The sequence below is a fragment of the Crotalus tigris genome, unplaced genomic scaffold, assembly GCF_016545835.1.
Source record: "Crotalus tigris isolate CLP2741 ecotype Arizona unplaced genomic scaffold, ASM1654583v1 scf7180000020428.64018, whole genome shotgun sequence".
Classification (NCBI taxonomy): Eukaryota; Metazoa; Chordata; class Lepidosauria; order Squamata; family Viperidae; genus Crotalus; species Crotalus tigris.
The window spans coordinates 5923-22500 of record NW_024098019.1 but is presented as its reverse complement, the minus strand read 5'-3'; the positions used below and the strand labels follow the sequence as shown (position 1 = coordinate 22500).

General features: G+C 40.2%; 2 protein-coding genes across 2 annotated transcripts in view; one reads left to right on the top strand and one right to left on the bottom strand.

The window, feature by feature from the left end:
* The window catches only part of LOC120318775 (spermatogenesis-associated protein 22-like), a gene marked incomplete at its 3' end in the record, with an annotated part of 46234 nt that extends 40790 nt beyond the window's left edge, over positions 1 to 5444 (bottom strand). The window contains exon 1 of the mRNA XM_039366833.1: positions 5386 to 5444. The remainder of the gene's footprint in view (positions 1 to 5385) is intronic.
* The window catches only part of ASPA (aspartoacylase), a 24492-nt gene extending 8593 nt beyond the window's left edge, over positions 1 to 15899 (top strand). The window contains exons 3-6 of the mRNA XM_039366834.1: positions 3260 to 3353; positions 5224 to 5331; positions 5989 to 6098; positions 15211 to 15899. Of these exons, the coding sequence (XP_039222768.1) occupies positions 3260 to 3353; positions 5224 to 5331; positions 5989 to 6098; positions 15211 to 15402 (504 nt within the window). The 3' untranslated portion in view covers positions 15403 to 15899. The remainder of the gene's footprint in view (positions 1 to 3259; positions 3354 to 5223; positions 5332 to 5988; positions 6099 to 15210) is intronic.
* The last annotated feature ends 679 nt before the right edge of the window (positions 15900 to 16578 follow it).

Sequence of the window (16578 nt, the reverse complement as noted above, 5' to 3'; positions counted from 1 at the left end):
AACAATTGTCGATAAGAAAGACAAAAAAGTCTGGATAGTGGACGTGGCAGTGCCTGGAGACAGCAGAATAGACGAGAAAGAACTGGAGAAGATCACAAAATACAAACACCTACAAATAGAAATAGAAAGACTGTGGCAAAAGCAAGAAAGGGTAGTACCAATAGTAATAGGCGCCTTGGGTACAGTCCCAAAACAACTGGAGCATCACTTGAACACCATCATCGGCATTGACAAATTCGCCATTAGTCAATTGCAAAAGGCGGCCTTACTAGGAACTGCTTCCACCCTGTGATACCATCAAACATCCACATCTGCCTATCCCAGGTCCTGGGTAAGGACTCGATAGGTAGACAAAATGCCAAATCCAGTCTGAACATCTGGCTGACTGTGCGATGATCCATAGTAATGATGATGATGATGATGATGATAATACTACTACTACTACTACTACTACTACTACTACTAATAATAATAATAATAATAATTGAGAAGACTGCAACAGACAGTAAGTGCCGCCTATGCAAAGAAGCTGAAGAAACAGTGGACCATTTGGTAAGCTGTTGCAAGAAGATTGCACAAACTGATTACAAGCAGCGGCATGACAAAGTAGCAACAATGGTGCATTGGAAGATCTGCAAAAAATATCATTTGCCTGTAAGCAAAAACTGGTGGGATCATAAAATAGAGAAAGTCATAGAAAATGATAAAATTAAACGGCTCTGGGACTTCAGAATTCAAACAGACAAGCACCTGCAACATAACACCCCAGACTTAACAATTGTCTATAAGAAAGAAAAAAAAGTCTGGATAGTGGATGTGGCAGTGCCTGGAGATAGCAGAATAGAAGAGAAAGAACTGGAGAAGATAACAAAATACAAAGACCTACAAATAGAACTAGAAAGACTGTGGCAAACGCAAGCAAGGGTAGTACCAATAGTCATAGGCTCCTTGGGTGCAATCCCAAAACAACTGGAGCACCACTTGAACACCATTGGCATTGACAAATTCGCTATTAGTCAATTGCAAAAGGCAGCCTTATTAGGAACTGCTTCCATCCTGCGACGATATCGGTAATACCATCAAACATCCACATCTGCCTATCCCAGGTCCTGGGTAAGGACTCGATAGGTAGACAAAATGCCAAATCCAGTCTGAACATCTGGCTGACTGTGCGATGATCGATAATAATAATAATAATAAAGTTGGGAAAGACCTTGGAGGTCATCTAGTCCAACCCCCTGCTCAGGCAGGAAACTCTATACCATTTCAGACAAATGGCTGTCCAGTCTCTTTTTAAAAACTTCCAATGTTGGAGCATTCACAGCTTCTGGAAGCAGATTGTTCCACTGGTTATTTGTTCGGACTGTCAGGAAGTTTCTCCTTAGTTCCAGGTTGCTTCTCTCCTTGGTGAGTTTCCATCCGTTGCTTCTTGTCCTGCCTTCTGATGCTTTGAAGAATAGCTTGACTCCCTCTTCTTTGGGGCAGCCCCTGAGATATTGGAACAGTGCTATCCTGTCCCCCCTTGTCCTTCTCTTCATTCAACTAGACATTCCCAATTCCAGCAACCGTTCTTTGTTGCTCTTCTCTGCGCTCTTTCTGGAGTCTCAACATCTTTTTTATTCTGTTCCATTCTATTCTATATTCCATTCCGTTCCGTTCCATTCCATTCCATTCTATTCTAAAGTGTAATCACATAATAATTTTGTAAACTGCCCAGAATCTCTTCAATGGTGAGATGTTGCAGCATATACATTTAATAAAGAAATCCATTTCATAAATAAAATGTGTGCCACACGGATAAGCCAAACAGGTGGGCTTGGATTGCAATGAAGCACCTGACATTTTGAAGATTTTGACATATACCCCACCCTCACCCCTGGGCAGATGCCCCTGAAAATCATTGGCTGTGTGACTTTTGCTCAGCTCGTTTGCAACATTCAAGATAACCTGGTAAGCTGTAATTTTCTCCGGTTGGTGAATTAGCGCTGCAACAGCCTTCATTAATCCCGACACGCAGCAAAGTTAATTGCGGCAGGCTTTGCTCTTATGATCTAACACACAAGGCACACTAGGCTTGTGCGTTTTCCAACAACGTCCTATTTGTCTGAATACAAAGCAGTTGCTGAACAATTGCACTCGGGTTTTCGTATCCCGTCTGTGCCAGCTGGCACAGCATCAATGTTTGTATAAATCAGGGGTCTTCCAACTTGGCCCTTTTATGACTCGTGGACTTCAACTCCCAGAATTCCTCAGCCAGGATGCTTTAAGACAGGGGTCTTCAGACTTGGCCCTTTTATGACTCGTGGACTTCAACTCCCAGAATTCCTCAGCCAGGATGCTTTAAGACAGGGGTCTTCCGATTTGACCCTTTTATGACTTGTGGACTTCAACTCCCAGAATTCCTCAGCCAGGATGTTTTAAGACAGGGGTCTTCCAACTGGGTCTTTCATGACTTATGCACTTCAAATCCCAGAATTCCTCAGCCAGGAGGCTTTAAGACGGGGGGGGGGTGTCTTCTAACTTGGCCCTTTTATGACTCGTGGACTTCAACTCCCAGAATTCCTCAGCCAGGATGTTTTAAGACAGGGGTCTTCCAACTTGGCCCTTTGATGACTTGTGGACTTCAACTCCCAGAATTCCTCAGCCAGGATGTTTTAAGACAGGAGTCTTCCAACTGGGTCTTTCATGACTTGTGCACTTCAACTCCCAGAATTCCTCAGCCAGGAGGCTTTAAGACAGGAGTCTTCCAACTTGGCCCTTGTATGACTTGTGGACTTCAACTCCCAGAATTCCTCAGCCAGGCACGCTAGCTGAGGAATTCTGGGAGTTGAAGTCCACAAGTCATAAAAGGGCCAAGTTGGAAGACCCTTGGTATAGGTAGTTCTCAAGTAACAACAGCTCGTTTAGTCACCGACGTTACAACAGCACTGAAAAAAGTGACCTCTGACCCCTTTTCACAGTGGTAGCATTCCCCGCAGTCACGTGATCAAAATTCAGAGTCTGGGCAACTGGCATGTACTTACGACGGTTGCAGTGTTCCCGGGGTCAGTGATCTCCTTTCGCAAACTTCCGGCAAGCGACGTCAACCGGGAAGCCAGATTCACTTCACAACCGTGTGACTGATTTAACAAGGGCAGCGATCTGTTTAACGACGGGGGCAAGAAAGGTTGTAAAATGGCTCAGAGCTCACTGCTTAACAGCCGTCTTGCTTAGTGACGGAAACCTGTGGTCGTAAGTATGAAACAAATGTTTTCTGCAGGAGGCTGTGTCGCCAGACAGGTGTCCGGTCTTACTTCTTGAGCATCCTAATTTGAAATACGCCACCACCCGGTCGATATCAAAGCATCCAATTGGTAAATATGATTTTGATGAGCCCGCCCCTTCCGGGTTTTTTTAGCCAATGTCTTTGGGTTTCTAGATACATTTCCGTAAATCAGTACAGGTGGTCCTTGACTTACGACAACCGTTTGTTTAACGACTGGTCAAAGTTGCAATAGCGCTGAAAAAGAAGTGACTTGCAGCCAGTCCTCGGACTTACGACCCTTCTCAGCATCCCCATCGGTCACCAATGATCCAAATTCGGGCGCTTGGCACCCAGCGTGCATTCGCGACAGTTGCAGAGTTGCATTGTTGTGTGATTGCAATTTTGTGAACTTCCCAGCCGGCTTCCGACAAGCAAAGTCATCGGGCAAGCCAGGTGCGGTTCACAACGGCAGTGATGCGCTTAACAACCATGGCTGAAAAAGTCCTCAAGTGGGGCAAGACTCACTTAGCGCCTTGCTTAGCAAGGGGACTGTTGGGCTCCCTTGTGGTCGTAAGTCAAGGACTACCTGCAAATTTCATAAATAATAAATAAATACATATCATTTATATATTAATGTAATTTAAATTATATATTAAAATTATTGATACGAATACATATGAATATATATTACATAAAATAATACCTAATTTTAATTTTAATATATAATTTAAATTAAATATATATAAATATGTATTATTTTATTTACTATATATTCATATATTAATGTTGGGAAATATTTATAAATATTTATGTATATAATGTATACATTGATTTAATTTAAATTATATATTAAAATTAGGTATTTTGTGTATTATTTACTATATATTCATATATTATTAATATATTAATAATATATTTAATAAATTTATATTAATATATCAATAATTTGATATATATGAATACATATTACATAAAATAATATCTAATTTTGATATATATATATATATATATATATATATATATATATATATACACACACACATATTAAATTAAATATATATATTAATATGTATTATTTTATTTACTATATATTCATATATAGTTGAGGAATATTTATAAATATTTATATATATAATTTATATATTGATTTAATTTAAATTATATATTAAAATTATGTATTATTTTATGTATTATTTATTGCATATTCATATATGATTATTAATATATTTATATTTAATAAATTTATATTAATATATCAATCATTTTATCATATAATTTAAATAAGATATTAAAATATTAAGCAAGATAAATAAAATATTAATTTAATTTATAGTATATATTATAATTTATCTATCTATCAACTATCTATATAATATCAATTATATATTAAAAGCCTGCATTGTTTTATTTGCTACATATTATTGGTTGAAATATTAATAATTTTAATCTACAATTTACATGAAATTAATATATAAATGAGGTAAATATATTTATAAATATTGTTTTAATTTAAACTATGTATTAAAACAATGTATCGTTTTATTTACTATATATATTCATATAGCCTAGTAGCAATATATAAATGACGTAAATATAAATACCCATATTTTCCAGCGTATAAGACGACTTTCTAAAGCATGGAAATTGGCGCCGAAGTCGGGAGCCATCTTATACGCTGAGTCATCTTATACGCCGGAAATTACGGTAGTTTCTAGGCATGGAAACCGGCGCCGAAGTCGGGGGTCGTCTTATACGCCGAGTCGTCCTGTATGCCAGAAAATACCGTATTTATAAATATTGCCCAATATTAATGAATATATAGTAAATAAAATGATACATGAGCCATACATTATTTAAAAAATAATAATAAAAACTAGACACTGAACGCATCCCTCAAGGGCCGCCCCACAGAGGGGGATCCTGTCTTCTCTGGGGTCCCCCCAAAAGAGGAAGTGACTGTTCCTTGGTTTCTTCTCCAGGTGTTGAAGTTGGTCCACAGCCCCAAGGAGTCCTGAGGGCCGACATTTTGGCTAAAATGAGGAACATCGTTCGACACGGGCTGGATTTCGTTGCCAAATTCAACGCAGGTACAGCATTATTGAGAATTTCCCACTCCTCAAAGGGATCTAATTGCAACTTACAGCTTTAGTTTGCTTTAACCAAATAATCCATCATAGTGGCTTTAGGGCAGGGGTCTTCCAACTTGGCCCTTTTATGACTTGTGGACTTCAACTCCCAGAATTCCTCAGCCAGGATGCTTTAAGACAGGGATCTCCAACTTGGCCCTTTTATGTCTTGTGAACTTCAACTCCCAGAATTCCTCAGCCAGGATGCTTTAAGACAGGGGCCTTCCAACTTGGCCGTTTTATGACTTGTGGACTTCAACTCCCAGAATTCCTCAGCCAGGATACTTTAAGACAGGAGTCTTCCAACTTGGCCCTTTTATGTCTTGTGAACTTCAACTCCCAGAATCCCTCAGCCAGGATGCTTTAAGACAGGGGCCTTCCAACTTGGCCGTTTTATGATTTGTGGACTTCATCTCCCAGAATTCCTCAGCCAGGAGGCTTTAAGACAGGGATCTTCAAACTTGGCTGGCTGAGGAATTCTGGGAGTTGAAGTCCACAAGTCACAAAAGGGCCAAGTTGGAAGACGCCTGCTTTAAACATTATCAGGAATGGCATCTTTAAAACAAAGTCAGTCATTTATCATAAACAGTTGAAGATAATGCACTGTTTTCTCTGTAGGTCAGGAATTCCCTCCGTGCACTATTGAGATTTATAAACTATTGGAGAAAGTTGACTATCCCAGAAACCCAAAAAATGAGATTATGGCTGTCATTCACCCTGATTTACAGGTAAACACATGTGATTGCTATTCTATTTTTAATAGCGGTGGTGGTAGATCTAATGTGTATTGTACAGGTAGTCCTCGGCATATGACCACAATTGAGCCCCAAATTTATATTCCGGAGTTGTTACGTGCGATTGGCCCCATTTTAAAACCTTTCCCGCTACCGTCGTTAAGTGGATCACTGCAGCTGTTACGTTAGTCATACGGTTGTTACATGAACCTGGCTTTCCCCATAGACTTGGCTTGTTAGAAGGTCGCAAAAGCGGATCCCGTGACCCCCCCCAGGATGCTGCGACCGTCATAAATACCAGCCAGTTGCCGAGCAGCTGAATTTTGATCACGTGACCGCGGGGAAGTTGCAATGGTCGTAAGTGGGAAAAACGGTCATACGTCCCTTTTTTCAGTGCCGTTGTAACTTTGAACGGTCACTAAATGAATGATTGTAAATTGAAGACGACCTGTATAGGAAATGTGGCGTTTGCTCTGTGTTTACATTTATGTGACTTGCCCTGTCAGGGTTGTTGGGTGGGGTTTTGGTGGTTCCGGGGTTAGGCTGCTGTTTGCTGATTGGTTGTTTGTCTGAATCGGTAGTTCTTTGATTGGGGTATTGCACTGACAGGGCGAGCCAGTTGTATATCAATAGAGAGCAAACCCCACATTGCCTTCTAGCCCTGATGGTGTTACCTAGTTGGGTCATGAAATGTCTGCAAGAAAACCACCAAAGTCAGAGAGCACCAAGGAGCCCACAGTCGTCGTCGTCCTCCTCCTCCTCCTCCTCCTCCTCCTCCTCCTCCTCCTCTTCTCTGCAAACCCCATTCTTTTGTAGCACTGATGTTGTTACCTAGTTGGGTCATGAAACGTCTGCAAGAAAACCACCAAAGTCAGAGAGCAGCAAGGAGCCCACAGTCGTCGTCGTCCTCCTCCTCCTCTTCCTCCTCCTCCTCCTCCTCCTCCTCTTCTTCTTCTTCTTCTTCTCTGCAAACCCCATTCTTTTGTAGCACTGATGTTGTTACCTAGTTGGGTCATGAAATGTCTGCAAAAAAACCCTCACCAGAGAGCACCAAGGAGCCCAGTCGTCCCCTTCCTCCCCCCCCCTCCTCCTCCTCCTCCTCCCAGCAAACCCACTCCTGTCTAGCCCTGATGGTGTTACCCAGACAGGTAATGAAACATCTGCAAGAAAACCACCAAAGTCAGAGAGCACCAAGAACCCCATAGATTCCTCCTCCTCCTCCTCCTCCTCCTCCTCCTCCTCCTCCTCCTCCTCCTCCCCCTCTTCCCTTCTAGCCCTGATGATGTTACCTAGTTGGGCAGTGAAACATCTGTAAAAAAAAAAAAAAAAAAGCTCAGAGAGCACCAAGGACACCCCCCCAGCCCTCCTCCTCCTTCTCCCTTCTAGCCCTGATGATGTTACCTAGCTGGGCAAGGAAACGTCTGTTTTTTTTTAAAAAACAACAAGCTCAGAGAGCACCAAGGTCCCCTTAAATGAAATCATGCCCACCTCTCCACCAAATGAAATGTGCATGGCTAACACAGGACTGAGGACCCTTCTAAACCGATGCCCAAGACATTAAATGCATCGGAATCTGCCAAAGCTTGAATTCCTGTCCTTGAACTGAAGTCTGCCCCACCGAAAAGGGTGCAGGTTGGTTTTGCCCTGCTTAGTTAGAAACCTAGAAATGTCGAAAACCCGACAGCAGGAAAAAAAAAGAAAAAAAAAAGGACCTAGCGGTCGATGGAGTCTGCTCTTTGAGTTTGTTTATTTCACATTTTATTAACTCTTTTTTTTTTTTTTTTTTTTTTTTTTTATTAAAAGTTTTATAAATTTTACAAAAAACAATACAAGAACAATACAAAAGATACAAAAAACAACAATACAAAAGAGAAAAAAAAATTAAACAATACATATAAAAAAAACCCCCACCCCACACCCCTCCCAAAAACCCTCCCTTCCCCCCCCCTGAGCTTCCCAGAGCAGAATATAGGCTTAAGAAATAATAAAAAAAATAAAAAAAAAAAATAAAAATTAAATTAAAAACTTTATATTTATATATATAAAAAAGATATCTATAATATATATAAAAATAAAACTTATGAAAAAGCTATATAATATTTTTGTATACCCAATCTAAATTGTATAAATTTTATCCATTTGTCCCAGATAGCAAAAAACTTCTCTTGCGTTTGTTGCTTTAAGAAAGCCGAAATCTTTGCCATTTCTGCCAGATAAGCTACTTTAAAAAACCATTCCTGCAATGTAGGCAAAGATTCCTTCTTCCAATATTGTCCAATTAACAGCCTCGCGGCTGTGATCAAGTTTAACATCAATACAACCTCCTTTGTATCACAATCTGTAACAATACCTAACAAAAATAATTGCGGAGTAAATTTTACCCTCCTTCTAAAAATTCTCTGGATATTCCACCATATTTTGATCCAAAATGCTTTTATCTCTCTACATGACCACCAAATATGATAATAGGAAGCCTCCTTATAACCACATCTCCAACATTTAGGTTGCACGTCAGGGTACATGTAAGACATTTTTTGTGGATCAAGGTGCCATCTATAAAACATTTTATAAAAATTCTCCCTTAGATTCTGTGCTTGAGTAAATTTGACATTTCTCACCCAAATAGTTTCCCAGGTGTCCAATGAAACTGGCTCACCAAAGTTCTGCGCCCATCTAATCATACAATCTTTAATTAGTTCCGTTTCTGAGTCCAATTCAACTAAAACCCCATAAATTCTCTTAATGTGGGTTTGTCTTTGATCCTTCAGTTGCTTAATAAGATTTTCATCTTCTCTAAGAAAACCCACCTTACAATCCATCTTCCATCTATCTAGTAGTTGCCTATATTGGAACCAAGAATAAGTAAAATTTTCTTGTGCTAATTCTTCCCGTGATTTTAATTGCCAGTTTTGTCCATCCCATTTAAGTAACTGTCTGTAAGACACCATATCCATTTTAACCCCTCTTTTTATTCCTTCTATCGCATGCCAAGGTATAGCCCATAATGGTACTTTAAAATCACTTTTATAATATTTTCTCCAAATCCTAAGTAAAGAAATTCTTAAAATATGAGATTTAAAAGCCCAATCTATTTTTTTATTAAATATTAAATAGGCATGCCACCCATAAAGTAAATCCCATCCCTCTAGATAAAGTATCTCAGAATTTGTCAAATTTACCCAGTCACTAATTAATGTTAAAACCACCGCATCATAATATAATTTCAAATTTGGTACCTTGAGTCCGCCCCTCTCACGGAAGTCTTGCATAATTTTGAACTTAACCCTTGGTTTTTTCCCTGCCCAAATAAATTTATTGAGACCCTTCTGCCACTCATTTAAATTAATCTCATTTTTCAAAATTGGTAACATTTGAAACAAAAAAAGAAACTTGGGTAGAATATTCATTTTTATCACTGCAATTCTTCCCATGAGGGATAATTGCAGCTTTTCCCAATTCTTCAAGTCTTTCTGTACCCCGACCCACAACCTTTCATAATTATTTTTAAATAGTTTTGCATTAGAAACAGACAGCATCACCCCCAAATATTTTACCTTATTAACAATCTCAAAACCCGTCGAGTTAACCAAAATCTGCTTCTCCTGACTCGACAAATTTTTAGGTAAAATTTTAGTCTTATTTACATTAATCTTAAAACCCGAGACCAAACCATAATGGTGAATCAACTGTAATAAGTTTACTACAGAATAATCAGGTTGCGACAAAGTAACAACCAAGTCATCCGCAAAAGCTCTCAACTTATATTCTTTTTTATTAACATATATTCCTTTAATTTCCTGAGACTCTCGAATTTTAATCAATAATATTTCCAATGTTAAAACAAACAACAATGGCGATAAAGGACACCCCTGTCTAGTACCTTTCTCTATTGTGAAAACCTCCGACAAACCTCCATTAACAATAAGTTGTGCTGTTTGTTTTTGATATATTACCTTAAGGGCTTGTAATATGTTTTCACCAAAATTCATTTCTTCCATTACTCTTAGCATAAAATGCCAATTCAGTTGGTCAAATGCTTTTTCAGCATCTAAAAATATGAGCCCTGCAGGAACTTGGTTGTTCTTATCTAAGTATTCTAATAAGTTAATAATTTGTCTAACATTGTTTTTCATATACCTTCCTGTTATAAACCCTGATTGATCTTTATGCACAAGATGATGCACCACCCTCATAAGCCTATTTACCAAAATTTTTACAAATATCTTATAATCCACGTTTAAAAGAGATATAGGCCTATAGTTTTTTGGTAAAGTAAGATCTTGATCCTCCTTTGGAATCAATGATATAAAAGCACTACGCCATGAAGGAGGAATCTCTAAACCCTGTAAGATACCATTAAAAAGATCATTTAATGGTTGAATCATCTCCTCCATTAAAGCTTTATAATAAACAGCTGTTAACCCATCCGTACCCGGTGCTTTCCCTAATTTCAATTGTTGAATTGCTGAGGCGATTTCCTCCTTAGTAATTAAACCATTAATTTCATATTTCTGATCCTCAGTCAGTTTAGGAAAACTTGCCTCAGCTAAATATTTATTTATATCTAACAGTTGTACATTAGTAGATTTGTATAGGTTTTGATAATAATCCAAAAAAGATTTTTTAATTAATTCCTTCTGAGAAACTAGTTTACCCTTATAATTTATTTTCTCTATTATTCTCAGTCTCTGTTTCTTTCTTAATTGATAAGCCAACCATCTCCCCGGCTTATTAGCATTACAAAATGTATTTTGTTTCATAAATAATAAATTGGTTGCAGCTTGATCTGCTATCAACATATTAAATTGTGACCTTAATAACTTTACAGATTCTTTAGTACTTTCATCAGAAGGATTTAGAATCAAAGCCCTTTCTTTTAGTTTAATTTCATCTTCAAGTTCTCTACGTTTCTGAGTCTGATTTCGCTTATAAAAATTATTCATTTTTATCAAAACACCGCGCATAAATGCTTTACCTGCATCCCATACCATTGACATTGAAGTCCCCTTATACATATTCAAAGCAAAATAGTCCTTTAAACACTCCTTTAGTTTTTGAACATTCTTCTCTTGTCTAAACAAATTTTCATTAACTCTCCAGGATCTTCTTTCCTCTTTCTCTTGAATCAACTCCATCCAAACTGGACTATGATCCGTCAGTGATCTAGGAAAAATCTTTACATTCTTTACTTTATTATACAAATCCGTGGTAATCAAGAAAAAGTCAATTCTTGAAAAAGATTGGTGTCTGTCAGAAAAAAAAGTAAAGTCTCTCTCCTCTTGATTACGTTCCCGCCAATAGTCCCTTAATTCCCAGTCTTCTTTCATATCAAAAAAGGCTTTAGGTAGCCTTGCTTGTTTAAGAAAAGGAGAGGAACCTTTCTTATCCCTTTGTGTATCTAAGACACCATTCCAATCACCCATTAATACCACCGATCTATAATCAAGCAAAGTTATTTTTTGGTGTAACTGTTTATAAAATTGTTCCTGTTGTTGATTTGGAGCATAAAGTCCAACTATAAGTACTTTCTTACCATAAATACCAAGTTCAATCATCACATATCTCCCCTGGGGATCTGATTCTACCAGACAAGCTGGCAGGTTTTGTTTGACATATATAACAACTCCCCCTTTCTTCCCAGGTGCAGGAGATATAAAATGAGATCCCAAACGAGCATTAACTAAATATTTCTGATCTTTAAGTAGAATATGAGTTTCCTGTAAACAAATAACATCATTGGTATGTTGTTTCAAATAATAAAAGATTTTTTTCCGTTTCTGAGGAGAATTCAATCCATTAACATTCCAGGTCAAAAACTTTGCCATCTCCCTTGGCACGCAGCCTGGAGAAGACACCATCAAACTCTGACAGAGCTGCGTGTGTTGCATAACTCTTGGGTCTTGCTCCTCCCACCGGCGGTGATGCACTTCCAGGAGAATTCTCTTTGGGCTCTTTTTTACGTTGCTCTTTCTCTTTACGCTTATAAGCTGCACGAGTCATCCTCTGCTCTTTAGCCTCCGTTTGGCGTTGCTTTGCCACTTCTATCATCCCTGCGGAAACCAAATCTAGTGCCTCAGATTGCTGCTCAGGTTCCTTAGCACTCAAAGATTTCCGACCAGATGAAGTTGAGCCTGCACTCAGGACCGAAGTATAGAAATCTCTAGCTTTGTCAACTGTGTTCAATCTGTAACGTGTCCCAGCATGGCTCAAAACGATACCCATCGGAATTTCCCATCTGAATGGCATCGATCTAGCTTTAAGCTCATTGGTTAAAAAAGCAAAGTCTTTCCTACTTCTTAAAATTTTAGATGGGATTTCCTTTAGAATGATGACATCTTGGGCGGCAATCTGAAATCTTTTGTTGTAAAAAGCTTGTATAATCTCATTCCGCAGGGACTTCTTTGTAAAGTAAATCACCACATCTCTGGGCAAATTCTTCTGCTTAGCAATCCAGGAGTTGAGTCTATAAATTTTTTCTACTTCTCTCTGTAATTCTCCTTTATCCATATCCAAAGCCAGCGCCAGATCACTAAGAACCACCTCCATCAAATCTTGATTCATATCTTCCTTGAGGCCTCTAATCCTCAGAGCATACTCCATTTGTCTGTATTGAAACATCAAAATATCTTCTTGTGAGGAGTCCACCTTCCTTTCCACGTCTTGAATTTTGTCATCTAAAGAGTCAACTTTGTCTTCCACTTCCTCAAGCCTTGCATCGAGCTTAACCACCACAGTAGCCAAACCTGAAACAGCTGCCAGTATATCTTGTCGTAATTCATTATTATTTTCTTGCAATTTAGACTTTATCCCCGTTATCTCTTCTTTGAGATCAGATTTAATTTCTGATTTAATCTGTGAAACAAATTGAGTCATTTCCTCTCTCATTTGAACTACAATCTCTCCCATTATGCCTCTAACCTCTTGCACTGAAAGTCCAGGTAGAGGAGGGGAGGGTGGTGGCTGAGCCGGTGGTGCATGTTTAGATTGTTGTTGTAGCTGTGCAGTGGAAGTTATAGGAGAAGAAATAACCTTAGGTACTGAGGAAGGCTGCTGCCTCTTTGAAGCCATTTTAAAAAGCACAATTGTCACTTCCCTTTCCCCTCCAGCCAAAAAGGGAGGAGGAAAAAAAGAAAAAAAGAATTTTTAAAAAGAGACAAACTATAATCATTAAAAGTCCAGAATAAATCCCAAGAATAAGTAATAAAAGAGCAAACAATTCAAAAAAAAAAATTCTAAGCCAAAAGCAAAAGCAAAAGCAAAAAACAATCCTTAAAAAGGGAAAGTAAAACAAAAGAGAAAGGAAAAAAAAACTCCGACACTTTCAAAACGCCATCTTAAGTCCTTTCACTAGTATAACAAAGAAAAGGAGGAAAAATAGTAAAAATCAAAAGATAAAAAAATAAACACCTAAAATATAAGAAAAAGTCCTTTAAACTGCTCCGTCCGTTTAAAAATTACTCACCAAAATGCTGTAAACACGGAGATAGAAGCGGCGGTTTCTTTTGCTTCCAAGGAAGCAAAAACAGCTGGGAGGCGGAGATCAGCAAGAGCTCCGAGGGAACACTCCTTTCACCCCCTCTAGAAATAAATCCAGAGGGGGTTCAGGGGTTCTACCTCTACTCTTGCGTTCTCTATCCCTTCCCTTTGCCCGGGAAGGGATTTCCGAGCCGCGGGCCAGCTGATGCACGCTGCGCTCCGCGGCTCTGACACTTCCCCAGCTGGACGGCTAAAAGCTAGCCGCCATCGCCGTCGCCTCCCACCGGAAGCTCCCACATTTTATTAACTCTTTAATTTTATTTTTAACAGTAATTTTGGTCAGAGGATGGGCCTGTGTTTATCTTCAGCATGCTTAAAAAGCAGTGACGGATGAAGCTCGGCTTGTTAGTAGGGGCTGTTTATTAGGGGTTAAACGATAACTCTTGAAGTGTACTTCAGTCTTCCTTTAAACAGCCTTAATCCAAATTGTGGCACATTTAGAATAGAATAGACCACAGGTTGGCAACCTGCGGCTCCGGAGCCGCATGCGGCTCTTTGAGCCTTCCCCTGTGGCTCCCAGCTTCCTCTGCCATTTGCAGAGAGACAGAGACAGAGAGAGGCAATTGCGTTTCTCTGCTTCTCTCTCTCTCTCTCTCTCTCGCTCTCTCTCTCTCTCTCTGTGTGTGTGTGTTTTTGTGTGTGTGTTTTTGTGTGTCTGTGTGTAAAAGAGAGTGCACTCACAGTGTTCTCCAAGGAGCTGAAAAGCTTATTGGGCGGGGCTCCTCCCTTTGCTGCGTCTCTGCAGGAAGCAGGAAGGGCAGGAGAGAGCTAGCTAGCTCAGCTATGCTGACTCAGGAATTCTGGGAGTTGAAGTCCACGAGTCATAAAAGAGCTGAGGTTGCCTACCCCTGAGCTTGTTGGAGAACAGCTTGAAGCCAGCTTGCCAGATGAGCAGCAGATAGGCGAGAGGGAGGGAGAGAGAGACAGAGAGAGACCCTTTTGACATCTAAAATGAAGATAACACTGTATATATCCTTTTTTACTTGTGTGTGTGTGTGTGTGTGTGTGTGTGTACACACACACATCTATAATAAAGGTAAAAAAGGATATATGCAGTGTTATCTTCATTTTAGATATCAAAAAGGTTTTGCGGCTCCCAGTGTTTTGTTTTCGGTGGGAAACGGGTCCAAGTGGCTCTTTGAGTGTTTTGGGTTGCCTACCCCTGGAATAAAACAACAGGGGACCTTGGAGGTCATCTAGTCCAACTCCCTGCTCAACCAGGATTCTATATACCATTTCAATCCAGTCTCTTCTTAAAAACCTCCAGTGTTGGAGCATCCACAGCTTCTGGAGGCAAGGAGTTCCACTGGTTAATTGTCCTCACTGTCAGGAAGTTTCTCCTTAGTTCCAGGTTGCTTCTCTCCTTGATGAGTTTCCATCCGTTGCTTCTTGTCCTGCCTTCAGGCGCTTTGGAGAATAGCTTGACTCCCTCTTCTTTGGGGCAGCCCCTGAGATCCTGGAACACTGCTATCATGTCCCCTCTGGTCCTTCTCTTCATTAAACTGGACATACCCAATTCCAGCAACCATGCTTTATTATTTTGCAAGATTATCTTGTTCCTGTTCCGTAGGACCGAGACTGGTGGCCGCTAAATCCAGGTGATCCCATGTTTTTGACTCTGGAAGGAAGGACAATTGCATACGACGGAGAAGTGACAGTGTACCCAACCTTTGTGAACGAGGCCGCGTATTACGAAAAGCAACAAGCCTTCATAAAGACGGTGAAAGAAAAATTGAGCGCCAAAGGGCTCCAAGTGTCTTAAACCAGGATGGTTTGTTCAGGTCCTCTAAAGTGCCAGCAAATATTTGGCATTTCTCATCCAAGGTGGCCCAAGGACATCATAGATCCTAGACCAGTGGTTCTCAACCTGTGGGTCGGGACCCCATTTGGGGTCGAATGACCATTTCACGGGTGTCACCAAACCATGCTGTCCGCCATTTTTTTCCCTTTTCCCTAGCTGTCCTACTCCCTCTTATTGGTGGCCACACCCACTTAGGGGTCACCGCAACATGGGGAACTGTATTATGGGGTCACGGCATTAGAAAGGTTGAGAATCACTGTCCTAGACCAAAAATTCAATTTACCATTGTAAAAAATAGAGAGCACTTACTCAGAAAACAATGCAAACTACCAGAATAGAACAGAATAGAATAGAATAGAATGGAATAGAATAGAATAGAATAGAACAGGACTTTTCAACCTTTTCACCCATTGTACCACTTTTAGGATATGGCAACATCCGAGGACCACCAGTCGCCTAGCAAGGTCTCAAAAACTTGATGACCCCCCCCAAAAAAAGGAAAAAAGTGATAAAGTACAGGTAGTCCTCGACTTACAACAGTTTGCTTAGTGACCAAAGTTACAATGGCACTGAAAAAAGTGCCCCCCAAGGCACAGCCGAGCAAGACACCTGCCTGCCCACCTGGCGTGCTCTTCCTCCTATCCAAGGTTTTCATTGTTGTGAGCATTTCCGTTGAGGATTGGCAGAAGGGGTGGGGTGGGGGGGTGTTTGGTTTTTATTCTCCCCCCCCGTCTGCTAGGTGGTTGCAGCAGGTTTTGATCACTTCACATGACCCTGGGACACTGTGACCGTCATAAATATGAATCAGTTGCCAAGCATCTGAATGTAAATCACAAGACCCTGGAGAGGCTGCAACATTCCAGCTGATCGGCGCTTCTTCTGGGCTCAGCAGAAGCTCCAAGATCAGTGCCGAGCTCCAGCTGGAGCCTGGCGCTGAGCCTAGTGCTTCCGCTGAGCCCTGATAGCCTTGAAGAAGCGCCAATCAGCTGGAAAGCGGCACTGATCCTGGCGCTTCCACTGAGCCCTGACAGCCCTGCAGCTCCAGCCGTCTCTCGCTCAGGCTTGTGCAGTGCTGCCACCAGTTCAGCTCATTCCCCTCCCCCACTACCACTTTTCTGGGATGGTTGCGTATCACCT